General features: G+C 33.9%; 2 protein-coding genes across 4 annotated transcripts in view; one reads left to right on the forward strand and one right to left on the reverse strand.

Moving 5' to 3' along the window:
• The first annotated feature begins 2,065 nt into the window (after positions 1–2,065).
• Polr2G (DNA-directed RNA polymerase II subunit Rpb7) lies at positions 2,066–4,574 on the forward strand. The gene is made up of 5 exons (XM_088192477.1): positions 2,066–2,173; positions 2,343–2,452; positions 2,873–3,083; positions 3,151–3,288; positions 4,375–4,574. Exons 1-5 carry the CDS (start codon positions 2,162–2,164, stop codon positions 4,423–4,425), a joined length of 522 nt encoding a protein of 173 aa, XP_088048603.1. The 5' UTR covers positions 2,066–2,161; the 3' UTR covers positions 4,426–4,574.
• A 1,882-nt stretch (positions 4,575–6,456) lies between these two features.
• Myo81F (unconventional myosin 81F) overlaps positions 6,457–17,672 on the reverse strand; it is a 58,239-nt gene continuing 47,023 nt past the window's right edge. Inside the window, exons 11-33 of one of the 3 annotated variants that reach the window (XM_088192474.1) lie at positions 16,896–17,107; positions 16,599–16,826; positions 16,151–16,531; positions 15,849–16,083; positions 15,401–15,509; positions 14,964–15,324; positions 14,824–14,893; positions 14,572–14,749; positions 14,348–14,508; positions 13,810–13,938; positions 13,031–13,291; positions 12,733–12,962; positions 12,489–12,672; positions 10,416–10,589; positions 10,207–10,354; positions 9,954–10,125; positions 9,253–9,871; positions 9,005–9,187; positions 8,730–8,937; positions 8,405–8,652; positions 7,026–7,286; positions 6,750–6,953; positions 6,457–6,678 (exon numbers count right to left, since the gene is read on the reverse strand). In XM_088192474.1, the coding sequence (XP_088048600.1) occupies positions 6,562–6,678; positions 6,750–6,953; positions 7,026–7,286; positions 8,405–8,652; positions 8,730–8,937; positions 9,005–9,187; positions 9,253–9,871; positions 9,954–10,125; positions 10,207–10,354; positions 10,416–10,589; positions 12,489–12,672; positions 12,733–12,962; positions 13,031–13,291; positions 13,810–13,938; positions 14,348–14,508; positions 14,572–14,749; positions 14,824–14,893; positions 14,964–15,324; positions 15,401–15,509; positions 15,849–16,083; positions 16,151–16,531; positions 16,599–16,826; positions 16,896–17,107 (5,073 nt within the window). In that variant the 3' untranslated portion in view covers positions 6,457–6,561. Of the gene's footprint in view, positions 6,679–6,749; positions 6,954–7,025; positions 7,287–8,404; positions 8,653–8,729; positions 8,938–9,004; positions 9,188–9,252; positions 9,872–9,953; positions 10,126–10,206; positions 10,355–10,415; positions 10,590–12,488; positions 12,673–12,732; positions 12,963–13,030; positions 13,292–13,809; positions 13,939–14,347; positions 14,509–14,571; positions 14,750–14,823; positions 14,894–14,963; positions 15,325–15,400; positions 15,510–15,848; positions 16,084–16,150; positions 16,532–16,598; positions 16,827–16,895; positions 17,111–17,672 lie in introns of all 3 variants that reach the window. The other 2 variants (XM_088192475.1, XM_088192473.1) reach the window with 2 other exon arrangements.

A 17,672-nucleotide genomic window follows, 5' to 3' on the forward strand; every position in this document is an offset into this window, starting at 1 on the left:
TATAATTTTTGAAAAAATTAAAAGTTTTTCTTATAGATAATAATAATATTTAGATATAAATTAAAATAAAATAGGCTATTCAATAGTAACTATAGATATATATATATATATATATATATATATATATATATTTAGATGTTGTTAGTGTCGTAAGCTTGTGAATTGTCCGAGTCGTCCTCCGACGGTATTTCAGTCTTTATCGTGTGCACGTTGACGGGCAATCTAAGATCCTCCGGGACGCTCTGCGCCGTTTGCTGTTTGGGCGGTGCGGACGGCCGCTGCTGTTGGTCGTTTTCATTCTTAACTTCGTGTATCCCGACTTCGGCTTCCCACAGTCTGGGGTGTGAGGCGCTATATCTCAAGTCTTCCAGTATCCTCTGGCAAGACCTCCTCGAGACTCCCGTCTCTCTGGCCAGCTGTCTGACCGATTCGTTGCCCTGCGATATGCTCTTTTGAATGAGCGCCACCAGCTCCGGCGTCCTGACGGTCCTGTGCCTCACCCGCTGTTTGTCGGCCACCGAACCGGTCTCTTTGAACTTCTGCACCAGGTTCTGTATGGTACGCTTGCTAGGCACCGTGGATTTGACGTACAGTTGGGCGAAGGCAGATCTGGTTGCCTTGTAGGATCTCGTCTCTGCGTACAGTTCCACGATTGTGATGCGTTGCGTTATTGTGAATATCATCGTCGGTGGATAGATGCGTAGTTGCGCCCCGAGCGGTCGGCCGCTGAGTAGGTCAGGCGCATACGCGACAGCTCAAATATTATGACTTAATAACTAATTATACGAGCATAGGCTACTTTTAGCTGCCCCGCCACTTTACAAACCAATCTAATTGGAATCGTATAGTAAGCCAAAACTCTACAATGAAAATACTAACATATGTAAGAAACGTCAAAAATGTCACAATTTCAATATTTATGTCAAATTTGACGTTTAATTTTCTATTTAAAAAATATACTTTCTCTTTAAAAAATATATTATTGCTAATTATCAAACTAAAATAGTCATGTAAATTGTTTATATTAATATTTTCATCAAATTAACTATTGATATTATATTATTGTACATTTAATGATTAATAAATGTAGTATTATGGCCAAATATATTGTCTGGAAATTGGAGTATGGGATGTTTGGCAACTATAATTACACACAAAGACATATCTTAAGCGCATGCGCGAGCATAATGCAGCAGGGTTGCGTAGTCAGTGAAAAAACTCAAACTTTTTCAGTGCCAACATAGGTTAAATTAAAAGAATTCAAGAATCTCTTTATTGATTTTTTGATACTTGTCAATTTTATCGGCGCCACGCTCATAAACCAGATTGTTATGCACATTATTTCAGTATTATTGATGACACTGATAAACGATTAATCGCACGCACGGCGATTGTATATTTGGTTTTTAGTACTTTCCGAAACTATTTCGTATAATTATTATCAAATCTAAGTGATCCTCGTATTTCATGTTTTTAATAGTAAATATAATGATTTACTTCATTGTGAAAATATATAGTGTATAGAAAGGGCGCTATTTAACAGAGAATAAGTTTGGTATGTATGTGCGTTTGTGCATTTATGAAAGATAAATCTTCGAAATTTTTCTTCATAAAAAGATTTGTTGCAGAGAGTTATACGCTTCTAGGCAAATAGGTATTTGTTTAAAAGTTATTTTTGATCAAGTACCTAATTTAAAAGTAAATATAGCATAATTATTTATCTGCGAAACTAGTTAAACCTCACAATTCTAATTTAAAAGTAAAATTGAAATTTTTGACTAAACCAACAAAATATATGCTCTTCAGAGCCAAATATTAAATTTTAATTTCGAGGGGGTCTGTGCTGAAGTGGCAAATATAAAAGTTAATAATTATTATTTTTTAAATTAAAATAAATATTTTAATAAGTTTTAAATAAAATAAATATTTTTATCGAAATAATAAATAATCGTACAAACGACAATTGTTAAATTGGCAATAAAATTACAAGTATAGGCAAAGATCTAATCACGTTTATTTGTTGTAATTTTTTATGTAAATATTTAAACTAATATGTATACTACTAAAATAAGTGCACAAACGTCAATCGACTTATGTTCAATAAATATGGTGCTATGGCCAAATAAATTTGTGGTTATAGTTGCCGTTTGACGCCGCCGAAATGTTTTTCCATGTAAGTTTGCTATTACATGCATTTATTCTGATGTTTAATTGCAATTTTGTACCATAATAACATAATATACAATCCAAGTATAATTTTTTTAATTCGGGAAAATGCGTACAGTGTTCAAATATAATAATATTATGTCGTTCTGTCATTTTAATATTTTTTTACTATCTAGATATCGTTGGAACATGAAATCCTATTGCATCCTAAATATTTTGGACCCCAATTACTCGAAACTGTGAAACTGAAATTGTACTCTGAAGTGGAAGGAACGTGTACTGGAAAGTGAGTAGTTGTATTTATGATTAATTTACCAACTGGCAATACACAGCGATAGATAAACATTATATAAATAAATAATATCTTTAGAAAAAAAGCTTCTTTAAGTCAAGTAAACTAAAATGTCCAGACGTCCTCCTTAAAAATGTCCCCGTTAAACAAATATTTCCAAAAAAAACTTTATTTTTGAGCTCCCATAGCAATTTCTTCTCTTCAAAAAATTTCCGTAGTGACCTTGTTTTTTAGCTCTCGCGGCAATATGTCCTTATCCTCCTCGGACAAAAATTTTTAGGTAAATTTTTAAACTTTTAAGAATTTGTCCTTAAACAAAAATATTCGAAATAACTTTTTTAGCTTTGATATTTTAAATATTTGGTCACCATATGTAATCATACTTTATTAATATATGTTTGATACAAATTTTAGATATGGTTTTGTGATTGCCGTCACTACGATCGACAACATCGGAGCTGGTTTAATTCAACCCGGTCAAGGTTTCGTCGTCTATCCTGTTAAATACAAAGCTATTGTATTTAGACCGTTCAAAGGCGAAGTCTTAGATGCAATTGTGACGCAGGTCAACAAAGTTGGAATGTTTGCTGAGATTGGACCCTTATCTTGCTTCATTTCACATCACGTAAATATTGATAATTACTATTAAATATTTGATAAAGTTATGCTTATCTCTAATTGTACTTTCTCAGTCTATTCCTGCTGATATGCAATTTTGTCCGAATCAAAATCCACCTTGCTATATGACCAAAGAAGAAGACGTCGTGATACAAGCGGAAGATGCAATTAGACTTAAAATTGTAGGCACAAGAGTGGACGCCACTGGAATTGTAAGTATTCTTAAGAAGTAATTTTTGAATGTACGTAATTCTATAAACGGGTCGGTAAAAATTTACCATATTAGTTTCATTTTTGTAATTTTTAAATTACTTCAGTTGTATCTAATTTTTAAGACATTCGCATTTCTATATATTCTTTCTTTTGTGATTATAATATAGTGAAGAAAAATTTTGTCTTATACGTTAAAATTAATGTTCTGTTAATTGCCTTGATCTTCTGTTGCTGTCCATATTTTATATTGATCGTTCAAGGAAGCTTAGAGGATAATTGAGAACCAATCGCTTTATCTTCAGTAATACGCTCTTATGACGATTGATTAACCCAAAGAAACAGTAATTGATGCGAGATTGAACAGATTGTCTCCACCGAAGGCCTTAACTTCTTGCAAGAGTTTGCTTTTATGGCTGTGAATTGTGGTTATTGTGCTATATTGGGTTTCCAGCACGATTTCTATATCCTTTGTCGTTTTACCCTTTTGTATGGCAGATCTCTTACATTGCCAAAAGCAACTTATCATTCGCTTAATAAATCGGTCTTTATCAGAGGTCATCAATCATTTTATACCTTCAACCCACTTTTGTATATTTCATATTGAAAATTTTCTAACCGCCCACTTATGTCGCAATAACTTAATTTAGTGCAAGTGTAAAATAATTTTAGAGGATAGGTTTGTAAAAAATAGTTAAATTTCTCTCTCTTATAAAAAGCATTTTTTTTATTTAGTAATGTTTCAATTTATGGAATAAAAACAAATTTTGTTGAGTTATTCATGGGGTGTTCACTGTTCTGTCCAGCGTATGCTCGCCGTGCAAAACATGTTTTATAAGATATTTCTAAATAAATAATTTATTTCCCATTTATATTCATAAATGTTATTTTTTTTATTTACACGATCGTCATATATTTTTTTTCATTTAAACCATTTGATATTTATTCTGTTAATAAAATTCTGATCATTTAATTTGTTGCCATTTATATAATCCATGGTGATTATTGATAGTTTTTTGCTGTCGAAATAAAATACGAGGACTTTTGCTCCAAATGTCATTTGTAATATAATTATTAATTTCTTACAGTTTGCTATCGGAACACTAATGGACGATTTTCTTGGATTAATCGGGAATTAATTGAGTTGAGTGTAGTTCATATTATAAGTATTTATGAATACAACTATGAAAATATGTTGATAAGTAAACAAAAAATATTTTTTGTGAATTATTTTTTTAATTACTTTTGTAATGATTGTATGTATAATAAAAATAAATGTAAGTATTTTCATGAGTTTATTATTTAAAAATAAAACAATATTTATTTGTATATGTTTATTTTACAAGTAAAAACAGGTAAAATCATACATGTGTATAAATAAATTGGAAGAATTACGGAAGTATTTGTGTACATTCTGGTATACCAAGATTTTGTTTTTATTTGTATAACATTTTAAAATATTGAAAGCTTATCAACCTTTCAGTATTTAATAAATTCATCGAAAAAAATGATTGTATCGTTCTTGTAATTTGGCACCAAAAAGATTGATAATGCTAAGCGCCAAAATAATTCATACAATAGCAGATTTTCTTAACAAAAAACCATACATAAGAAAAAAAGTAAGATTTTCCTAGCTAGCGTTATCTTTACATTTGCATAATATTGTACATTCACTAAGATAAATATTGATAATATATTTTTATATGTCATAATCATTTAAACAACACATCTAACATTGTCAATAGCCAAAACTATTAAGATAACATTAAATTATGGCCGATTTGACTAGGAGGCACTAAACGTAAACGCAACACTGGGATCCTGTCACTATTTGGTAATTAATATCACAATGCACGCTCAAGTGCCCAAATAAATAGCAACGAAAGTTTATTTTTAATGTGCCATATGTTTGTATATTTAGAAACGACGTAATATCTTTGTCAATGTTTTAAAATGTCTCAGTCTTCTGATAATTTAATTAATTAATTAAGCCCAGGTCGTTGTCAATGATAATGAAAATAATAATAGATCAATTGTTAAAGCTTGATAAAATTAAAACGTCGTTTTTTGCTTACACTAAGTTAGTGGTCAAATTTATCTTTTTCAGGGCCAACATAAAAATTATTATAATACTTCGATGCCCTTGTAAATTATAGATGTAAAATCGTATTTGATATATTAGCAAGATATTAATTTATTAATCGATAGTATGACGGCAATATGTGCCTCAAACTATAATTAGCCAAATGTACGATTAAATTTTGATATATAATACATATATAAATAAAAATCATCAGTTTCAGTCTACGCTTGTCATGCATAAAATATTTCAATAGCTCATGTTTTAAACTAACTATTCTTTTAATTTAAGCTATATTTATATTAATAGAAGTTTTGAGATCTTACATCCGTGAGTATATTATTAATTAAATATATGGATTCCCGATTAGATATAATGTGAGATAAAATGTGGAGATTCGTTTAAAGTTAAATTTTTTTATGGCATCGATCTATTGATATACTACGTAAGATTTTGTAGTATTTACAAAATATTTTTATGTAGTCAATAGACATTTGGATCGCTAATACGGAAAGAGCGTATAACGTGAAATATATTCTTTTTGTTACGCATTGACTAATTTAAATTATACTATTTTATATATTTGTATACATAATAAAATAAATATTATTGTTAAAATGTGATAGAGATAATCAATTTTCAGAAAATATTTAACACATTTGCTCTTTCCATATTTAGCGATTCCGTGAAGCTGTTAAATTATTTTGTGGCTAATATCACATCTTTGATTATTCAAATAATAAGCAGTAAGTTAAAAATTAAAACAAACGCAATTGCATCATTTGGCCAAAAGTAAATTTACAGTACATATTTTTATATAAAATTTTGTTATATACACGTCACTAATATAATATTATTGTGAGACTACATTGGTTATGTATTCATAATATTCATATATACAAATTTATTTTATATTATTAATAATAAACTTCGAGTTAACATAGAATATACTAGCAAATTTCATAATGCAACAATTAAAAGCTTATTCTCTTTCACAACCGATAATTACATTTGCTTTTCTTTTAAAAATTAATATAATACTGAAACCTATAACTGGGTGTTGGCTAACTAAAATAAAATAAATGCGGTATTTTAAGTAGGAATACAATAGCCAAGCGCTGGCTTTTATAATGAGCAATGATTGAATAAAAATATAACATTTTGGTTATATAAAATAGGAATATATAAATTGTTTTTATGTTGGAACGGGATGAGGAGGTTGCAGTACGCTTAATGGACGTGCCGGAGGATTATTCGCCGGAGGACTCAATGCTTCGACGTATTCTTGAATCAGCGTAGAAATTTGGAAAGCCTATAAATTAAATAAATAATTAATTAACATGCTCTTCGTATTGATCATAACATCTATTATCTTGTTCTGACCTGTTGTGTAGTCAATATCACTTTACTATGTTTAGAACCAGATGCAGTAACGAGCAGTAGACAATCTGGAGCCGGAGAGTGACTCAATAAGCTTTCGTATTCATAACAACACAATGGCAAACGAGCTCTAGGTCTCAATAATTGAAGTCCACGTGCTCCGACTGCTAACCAAAGCGTTCTCGGCCAATTTGACGTGAACGATTGCTGTATTGATATAAATATATATATTTTTATATAATTTATTTAATTGTTTATTATTATTAATAATATTTTTACCATAACGTCAAATACGGTTGCGGCGTGCAGCGGCCACGATTGTAAAAGATTCAGTAACGATTGCTTGGCTTGAGCCGGAGCAGTTCCTCGAAGCGCCAAATGATGATGTCTCACTGGAGGTGTCGACAGTCCTGCTGATAATCTTGGTGGAAGAGTACGACCACCGACGTCGTTGTACATCGCTTCGAAGCCGGTTCCACTCTCTTCCGATTCTTGAGCATCACCGTGTAATACTTGAGCTTGTAAGGCTACTAACATAACCTAAAAAAAATTTAAAACCATATTAACCTTTACTTTCCTGTGATGTACACCTAGTGTACATGTTATCTTATTGTAAATATATTGATAACAGAGACAAGACAAGAAAAGTTAAATGCTTCTGGAGGAAATTTGGAGCTATAAATAAGTTGTGATAAGTGATAAGATCTGAGAAGTGATAATTTATTGTTTTTGCGCTCTCATATTGACCAAAATTCGGGTTGAATACTCTTTGACTAATACTTTCATATCAGAAGTCCGTAGTAATATCGGTAAGGATAGCTATCATATTTTCAAAACACTTTGTACTTCTTCTTCTGCTTAGTAATTAGTTTTAGAACTTTTATTATATCAAGTTGGGTTAGGTTAACTCGTTTAGGTTAGGTTTGGGTTTGAACAGGATGTTTCGCAACTGTTTAATTCATTTTTATAGACATTTTAGAACAGCATATAATTTCACTAGCGTCTATCAGTTAAATTATATTTTCGCTAGTAGGAATATATATCTACTGGTGAAAACGTTTTTGGACTTGGATGACCAGTTGCCATGTGAGCAATAGTCCGTTCACCATATTACTACTTATGGAAAAGTTGAAATTATACATTTTACTAGCAGCTGCCAGATAAATTATATTTTCACTGGTAAAAATATATATCTACCGGTGAAAATGTATTCTGATATGATTTCACGGAAACGACATACACTTGGGTCTATTTTTATACGGTTTTAAAGTTATGCGGATTATATTTCAAGTAGCATTTTTTAAAATAACTGCTTTTACATATAAAACAGACAGATATTCGGAGAATTTTTTTTCTATTTTGGATTGTTATATTTTGTATAAGAGCACAAACTTTAAATTCTTGTTGGAAAGCAATTTGACTCGAATGTATCAAATTGCTTTCCAGCAAGAATCAATAAAACTAATCAAACATCGACATTACTTGCTGAAATAATTTCTTTAGCACATGAAATTTGTGGGCATTCCACATTGATTTATTATATTTAATATCAGCTATGAAGAGTTGATATAGTTCATATTATTTCATTTTATTATTTTATGATTTTTGCGCGTACTAAGTGTACATCACAGGAGCATGCGGATATGTTTGTAACTTACAGCTTCATTTGGAGAGATAGGCAATCTATCAGCTCGTAGCTGATGCAATAGTTGATGATATAAAAGATGCAATTCTGCCGGACATGGCGGAGCCGACAAAGGAGGCGGCAAAAACAGATGTTTCCTTAACAAAAGAAATTGTGGACTACGGCGTGGAGCTTTTTCCCAGCGTGCTAAAACGTCAGCGACTCGTTCGCCTCCGCGTACACTCCGTTCACCGCCACCGCATACTTCGTAAAGAGCGAAGCCTATAATTTGATATATAGAATAAATTATAATTGAATATTAATTATTGAGTATATTAAATAATATTTATTATGAATACCGGTCGCTGTAGGGCTGAGACCTATCTTATCGGCTAGCATTGCTACTAAATCTCTGGCTGTAGCGGCTGGGTGGAATTGAAGCGAATGGAAATGTCCGTCGGGTAAATGTACTCTTGTATGAACTGGTCGTCGAGCTGCAGAACATAACACTTCAGCTCGAGACGGAGCCATTTGCCGTCTACGTCCAGCAGCCGTTCGTAAGACAGCCTATTAAAAATAAATAATTCAAAAATCATATTAAATCAAATATCAATAAATATGGAAATAATAATACTTTTTCAGCAAATCGAGCATATTTTGCTTGATGAGAATGGCGATCGGCTGCACGAGCTCGTAAATGTGCGAGCAATAAGCGTCTCAATGGTCGAGCTGTCGGTAGAGCCACTGCTCCGCACACACAAACTAAAGCCCATAGTCTTAGAGCGGCACGAGCACCAGCTTCAGGATGATCCGTCGTCTAAAAATTGATTAGTTTAGCTTATTGCATCTGAATAATTATGATATGATTCAATAAGTAATTACTTGTTTAATGAGCTGCATGTATAGTTCGGCTAGTAAAGTTTCACTCCGTAAGCATTTCTCCAAAAGTGCTTGAGCTATGGCTACGTGTTCGTCAGCACCGCCTCCGCCTTCGACCGCTTGCGTATTTGCAGCCGTTGCCAATCCCGCCCACGCTAGTATACTCCCGAACATTTGCATTGCAATAGGCTCTTCAGTTTCCGGAAGACGCGTCAACGAGTGAGTGATCGGGGTCTTAGTAAAAGACCACCAACCGCTCGGGAATCCTTTATAAGTCTCTCCGCCTCCGATTATCGCATTGTCGTTTCCGGATCCATCCACTGAATTGTTGCAAGCGTCCGTCTTGCCCTTATCCAATCTATGTTTACTCAACCGCCGCAAAGTGTTGCGAAGAAACGAAGCGGCTGGATCGTGAGGTCGCTTCAGTAAGCCGGAGTCGATGGCTTGCCGCCTCGCCGCAGCCAAAGCGGCTTGAAGACGTGCACGCTCAGCAGCCGGAGCTCCTCCTCTTCCGGGACCCACAGGAGCTTCTTCGTCTCTCAACCACGAACCCAAACCAGCTCTGTACGATACCATCAGCTCGGCTATTTCGACCTTTTGTTCAGTCTCGACGACTAAGCATCTGTAATTAATAATTTAAACACATACAACTCTCGTAATTAAGCAAGGTAATATATAATTTATGAATCAGAAATAAAATATACCTTTGATTATTATGAATGGCAGCTTGATTTAATGTAATCGTCAAGAAGCAATCAGACGGATCGACCATCAATGATTCAATATCTTGATAGCGATGTTCGGCCATAACTTGCTTATCTTCCGGTCTGACCAAAACTAAGCCGTCACTATTAACTCCGAGCAGTACAGATGGACCTAAAATATATTATATATTAAATAAAAACAATTTATTAGAGCATTGATTGATTTTGATATTAATTACAATAGAATAAATACCATGTTGCCAGTGGGTCCTATAAGTGACTGGAAATAGGGTTGTGCCGTAAAGAGGATACTGCATGACGCAAGTCAGATATAAAACTTTGGCAGTTAATTCACTGCGACCAGCTCCGTATTGTCTATGTGCTGCAGCTATGACGCTTACCTACATACGCATTTTTATAATATATTTACAATTTAATAACTTGAATTATTATTATTCATACCCAATGTTGGTGAGGTCGTAATTTAGCTACTCTTGGCGGAAGATATAGATGAGGTTCGTAGTATGTGGCCGTTTGAGGCGTAGACGGCGAAGCGCTCGGTTCACCCAAAGATACTTGCGCTTGAAGTCCAGCTAATTGCAGAGCAACTTTTTCACTGACGGGAAACTCGTCACACTGTAGTAAAACAAATATAATGTTGAATCGGCGGCGAAATAACCGTTGAGTGGCCCAATGGAATATAAATTGGACTCGGAAGGACTGAATCTGAATAGTAAATGAATTAGTAGTCAAGCTAAGCAGTACACACAACTTTAGATCTGAACCTGGAAGAAAGCGAATGACAGCTGCTGAAAAAGTGTTTCAGAAGTCAGTTGGTGAAATGCAGGGATGTCATTTAATTTTTTTTAAGGAGGGGGGAGGGCAAATATTTTGATTTCATTAGACTTCAGAGTATTTCATTATTTTTCTGGACAAATTCAAGGGGGTCCTTGATCCACTTCAATAGCAATAAAATCGTGCCGTCTTCGTCGTGGTGAGAACGCTCGGTTATCTAACATTCATATTAAGACTTACGATAAGTGAGAATCGAATAAAGCACATCTAAACCGAATTTTGATACAATAGGAGGGCGCAAAAAACAATTATCACTTCTCAGAAGTCAAAAATCCACGTCAAAAGCATTACAATTTTTGATCTCTTTTAAATCAATATAAAAAATATTTAATTTTAAGAATGTTTTAAGAATTTATTATGCTAATATTATTTTTAACGCACCAAGTAATCTTTGAAAATAAAAATAATATTTATTTAAATGCACAGAATATTTATTTAAATGCACATACTATTTATTTAAATGCACATACCTTTCAAAATTTTTCCGTTTAAATAGCATCCTTTCTATACCCTATATTTTTTCACAGTGAAGTAAATAATTATATTTACTATTAAAAAACAGAATTATTAAATAAAATATTATTAGCGTTACTTTAGTCAAAAGACGATCACTTAAATTTGATAATTATTATACAAAATAGTTTTGGGTAGGACTAAGAACCAAATATGCAATAAACGAGACAAAAAATATTTTTTAGGCGCTGAGAGATACAGCCTTTCTTGCAAGAACGTCAACAAATAAAAATTCGATGTTGTGACAAGTATTTTTAAATATCTCGATAATTTTAAAAATAATTTATTATCTAATAATACAATCATGTATCTTAGTGCTGTCCAACTGGCGGCCCGCGAAACTTTTTTTGCGGCCCGCGGTCTGTATATTTTACAGCGAAATTTTTATCAAACATTGGGTAGCAAAACTTTGCCAGAATTAATTGACGCGATATGTGTGAAAGAAAATAGAAAATGGTGTTCGGAATTACCCATCATACATTAAAATACAAAAACATTTTTTATAATACTAAATATTAAAAATATTAATAAAATTTATTTCTAGTTATGTGTTATTTTTTACTTTATTTTTTTCGTATAAATAAAATAACTTTTGAATCGACATTAACTGATTTTTCATTTACCATCCTCTTTGGCCCGAAATGCTTGCTATAGAAAAATGGCCCACGGCCTAAAAGAAGTTGGACAGCGCTGATGTATCTAATAAATATACTTAAAAATCATGTAACGCATCACTTTTTGAGTTACATCAGTTAAAATATTTTTCAATTTTCTTACTGCAATTAATTCCCACTTTTTTCTACTGATTTTGGTTCATCAATTTAAATTTAATTTTTAATTAAACGTGAGATTTGTCTGATTTTATAGTGAGTATAGATTATTAAAAATATTATATGAATAGACATAATATTATTGTTCTATCGTTTTTTGTTTTATTCGTAAAACTGTCAGACATAATATAATTGATAGCAACAATAGGACTCGGCAAGTAAAGGGTTAAAATACTAATTTTGTTGATTTTTGGAATATAGCTTAGAAAGCAAAAAATATATATAATGACAAAATCACTTTACTGTTTGTAACAAACAAGATATTAAATTTTTAAATAGTCTAGCGATTTATATACGTACTTACAACTAACATATAATATTAAAATCTCATTTTTACCTTAACAACACTATGAACCGCTTGTGCGTACAATAACGCAATTTCAACAGGATCTTGCGATAGTGTCCGTTGTCCACGGAACAATCTTCTTTTGAATACAAATCGATTTTCAGCCGAATTGCCCCCAGGTGCCGTCCTAGCAACAGTCGGAAAACCAGCTTGAGTTGCAATTGCACATTGATTCCTAAAAATCATGTACATATTGAAAAAAATATGTAAAACACCAAAAATGGTGTAAACTTACATTTCCCAACTGGCGATGACATCGTAGAGAAAATGGTGGCCCTTAACGTGTTCTTCGACATTGCCCCGACTTTGATATACAGCCCATCCGTCGCGTTGTCGAAGTCCTAATTTGTCAGCTAATCTAGCGCCGGCCGCCGCCGCCGTATCAGTCGGATGAACGTCAATCGCTTTAGTTCTGCCGTCCAAGAAGAAAAATCGACATACGATTGTGCCGAGTCGACGCATAGCCTAAAATAAACGCATAATTTTAATAAAAGATGCATACAAGTTGTTATTTAATATGAATGAATATTTACAGCTATTTCAACGGTGCTCGGAGGATGTCGGCGAGGTTGGGCCGCTGCCGGTCTGCAATTGTCCAAACACCACTGCGATAATTGTGCTCTTCTCGGTGATAATTGAGTGTCTGAATTTGTCAGTCCAGTTCCCGTAAGTTGTTCACGAAGGAAGCTCACGTAATACCGATGTAATTGTCGTGAAGGCTGCCAGGCCACAGCCGTCAAACACAACACCAACCACACTCGTTCGGCCCAGTCGGGCGATGGACAATTTGAAATCTGTAAAGTGAGTTGTTTATCATAATTATATAATAAAGGTGATTCACTAATATATTTTTTAAATTCCTACTGGTTTAAAAGTTATGGTTATTTTCTCAAGACAATACAAATTTCTTGAAAATTTTCAAAACTGCCCAGTCATACTAAGTTTTATACAATTTAGGCCCGCTGCAAATGTGTTAGAATCATTTTTCACTCTGATTGTTGCATCATTTATACTAGAATGGGAGCGAATACTAATTTAGAGCTAAGTGTTTATCTCCACTTTAGTCTATTTCTTTGTGAAAAGTTTAAAGTTTTAAGTTACCTTAAGTTAGGTGACCATCGGATAATTGCAAAGGATAGTTCAAACAATGCTTATGAAGAAAAGATCCAGGGCCTAGATCTAATACAATGTTTGTCATAATACTTAAGGTATTATATTTCGTATGAATATTATTATTCGTTTTAAAATACAGAATATAATGCACATATCTTTTTGTAGTAATATTAGTCAATGAATAAACAAAATATTGTACCTGTCTCATACACTGTATGATTACTTCATCTCGCAACTCTTCCCTTTCGATTCCGTGTCTGACGATGTTTTGTATCACTTGTGTCTCTCGCTCAGCGTTCATTTCACCGCGCATATATTTGCACAATTCCTGCAAACCATTTAAATTACATAAGAAAAATTTCATATAAGAAGAGAGGATATATAACTTGCTCTTGAATTATTACTAAATATAAATTAATTGTTTTATCTAAAGACTAGAATCATTAACGGAGTACACTATAGTGATATAAGCTAACTGAAAATCTTCTATACTTATTATTCACGGAAAATATAAATCAATGTAAAAAGTAAAAATTATATTATCATATGTAAATCTTATTTTTGTTGATAACAACAAGAATTCTAATAGTTGTTTGAAATCTCATCCAAGCAACGTTCCACTATTTTATTAGTAATGCACGCCGGTGCTAATCACTCCTCGTGCGGCATGCAATCCCAATACAAACGCTGCTGTTCTTCATTCAACGTTGAATATTATTATTAGATAATTAACTTACCCTGAATATATTGCAAGCTATGGTAACGTTATCCGGATCTTGCATGTGAATATGTGATGTCGGAATCGTATTGCCTTTATAATAAATAACCATCTCGTTTTTGGGTATCATTTCGATTGATTTCGAACGATTTTTGCGTGTCAATGTTGCCATGATAGTTCCTAAAATTTATTAAAACGATTTAGTATCATGTATCACAAATATAATTCAATCATTTAAATCACCTTCGGGCGAACGAGGATGTTGATTGAAATGCGTTTCGGCAAATTCCATAATATCGTGATGTAGATCATCAGGAGCCGCCGGAGCTGGTGGTTGTTCATTTCTTTCTTGTAAACGTCGCTCGACGCGACCTTTTCGTCGAGCTGTTCGTTCTCCGCAAACGATTTGTGCACCGGCTTTCTGTAAATATTATTTATGTTAATTCATAGCTATGATATTATTAAATAAAATAAAAATCAACGAAAATAATTTACGGGTGGTTCTGGTGAACTAACGCTAGGTGGATCAATGTGTCCGTTCATCACCGGAATGTCTGCTGGTATTCTGTAATTATATTTTTAACATAAATACAATTTTTTTATGAAGAGAATAAATATTTTTATAATAAGCTTACGGTGGCGGCAGTTGATGATTTAAAACTGGAACATTGTTTTGTTGATTGTGATTGAAGAAATTCTGTTGGTGATGCTGTTGATTCGGTTGGTTTTCTGGTTGTTGATGAATCGGAGGCGGCGGAGGAGAGGGGCACGGAGGCGGTAAAGATGACATCGTTGGAGGTATCATCGGAGGAGGGGGTGGAGTGAGAGGCGGAGGAGGTGGAGAAGGTGATAGTAATGGTAAAGGTGGAGGAGGTGGTGACGGTGGTGGCGGTAATTGAGGGTCAATTCTTGGTATAACTGCTTCGTAGATCGGTTCAACGCCGTTCGGGAGTTTCATTGGTGGAGGTGCACTTACGCCGTTGACCATTACGGGATCTAAGTAAATATTATTTGTTCGAGTTTAGTTGCTATTATAATTAGAATATATATTTAATTTGAAAAGCATAGTTACCAGGATTGCTGAAAGCAATTGGAGGAGGAGGTGGTGGTCCTTGAGGAGCAGGTAAAGCTGCTCTTTGTAGAGCCAATGATCGCATCTCTGCTTGAAGCACATTTTCTAGCTGTATAATAAATAAAATATATATGAAATATTTTTTTTCTAATATTTAAGTATGTAAATTATATTATTCATAGTAATTAAAACATATTGGTAGGTTCATTATCACACATTATTGTGTCATATAAACTGAATCAGCCCACATTTTTTCTTTTTAGGAAATTTTTAGCGATAAAAGAGTTTTTATCGCCAAAACCGAGCTCTTCCCAAATATTCGGGTTGTGTAAAAGTGCTTTTCTAGATATACACGTAGATGCGACTCAATGGATTCGTATTCCAGTCTTGCAGATTGGAACTTTAAATTATTGAAAGGTAGAGCAAAGTATAAGAAAATATTATATACCTCTTCATCAAGATCTCCGACTAGCTGATCCATACGATTTCCAATCTCATCGATAGTTTGATTTGGATTAGGAGCTCCAGGTACTCTAGCACCGTTTGACACATCAGCCAAAAATGCAAACAGATTATCGAGATCGACTGCAGCACCAGGCTTAACAACATCGTTGGCCGTTTCTTCATCTTGTTGCTTAATGCCTTCTTTAGCCGCTGCTTCAGCCGCTGCAGCAGCTTCCGCTCTGTACATACAAGTAAAAATTTATACCCTTGTAGCATTAATTATATTATAAATAATGTAATACATACGCCATTTGCGCTTCAGCTTCTCTCTTACGCATCTCCTCGTCCACTCTTCTCATTTCACGCAAAGCGGCCGCAACTTCTCGACCGAATGCTCCACGCAAATGCCTCTGGAGTGTCAGAGTGGCACGACGTAATCTCAAGAAAGCGGCTCTCGCACGCCAGCCTCTCAGAGCAGCCTGCAATCTCATCACGGCCATTCTCCGTTTAATATACCAACGGCGCTGAATGACGCCGCGCCACCATGTTTGAATTTTGAGTGTCTGCGTGGCCAAAATATGAGCTCGACGTTCTTCTAACGTTGCATGTGAACCACTACGTAAAAATATTTTTGAGCGACCAATCTGCCATTGTCCTTCTTGGATACCCATCTCGTTCATAATCATTCTATAAATATAAATAAATTAAGTTACACATTTAAAATTAATTGATGATGACGATGATGAAGACTTACCCTACGGCTTCGTTAACTGTTAAAGTTGTGGTGAAATGACGCGTTTGTGGCATTAAAAGACAACGGTAACGTTGGATTGCCATCGATGCTGTTAGATGAGCTGGAAAACCTTCACGCCTTATTCTCACAATGTCTAACATTCCGAGATAACGCAATTGAGCCAATACCAAAGTGGAATCATAGCTACGTGGAGCTTTTTCTGAGTTGGGTTTAATACATCTAACATACCTAAAAGTTTATGAAGCGTGATGAGTAAAATAAAAGGAAGAATGTCTATAATATTAAAATTATATTTACCATGGATTGGTTGCTTGTAGTACATCTACAAGTTGTTGCAATTGAGCTCGGAACGTATCGCAAACTGTCGGACGGCCTTTGGACGTGCCACGTTGATTTGTAGATACCGATAATGTTGGCGTTGAAACTGGAGGCGCTGGAGATGCACTTCCACTGTTGCTTCCGCTACTGGTCGGTCTTGGTGAACCGGTCACGTTATTACAGCCATTTTCCTGCTAGATAAAAACATATTTTACAGATCATAAGACTATTGATAGACACAAAGACAGAGTGAGTCAGGTTAAAATCAGTCTGAAATAAATTAACCGCAATCGAATTATTAAAATAAAATCTTTGCATCTTGAACCAACAAATATAAAAACGTAACACGAACTTCACAAATATTTACGACGCACACCTGTTTTTGAGATAAGCGTTAAACGATAATAAAGGTTGGGCCTTTCCAACATTTTGTTTCGTCAGCGAACGAATTCTGCGAATTTCGGTCATAGTAGACACCTTCAACAAACATTCTATTCACACATGATTTTCGAAGGCGTAAAAGCATTTTTGTGTTGAGAAGGAGCATTTCATTGTCTCGCATTTCGAAACAAAATAAAGGCGCATAAAAAGCGGCACTAGTCATTCGGGTGCATTGAAAGAAAAACGACTACATGTGTTTCTCAAGTATACAAATCGTTTCTTTCTAATATTTTTTTTCAAATTTTATTCGAGATAGTATGAATGAATAATCAATTAATTATTCGAATATTAGTTGAAAATTGAGCGAATAATTCG

Source organism: Plectrocnemia conspersa, unplaced genomic scaffold (assembly GCF_051122295.1).
Source record: "Plectrocnemia conspersa isolate PC_06_02 unplaced genomic scaffold, ASM5112229v1 ptg000009l, whole genome shotgun sequence".
Taxonomy (NCBI): domain Eukaryota; kingdom Metazoa; phylum Arthropoda; class Insecta; order Trichoptera; family Polycentropodidae; genus Plectrocnemia; species Plectrocnemia conspersa.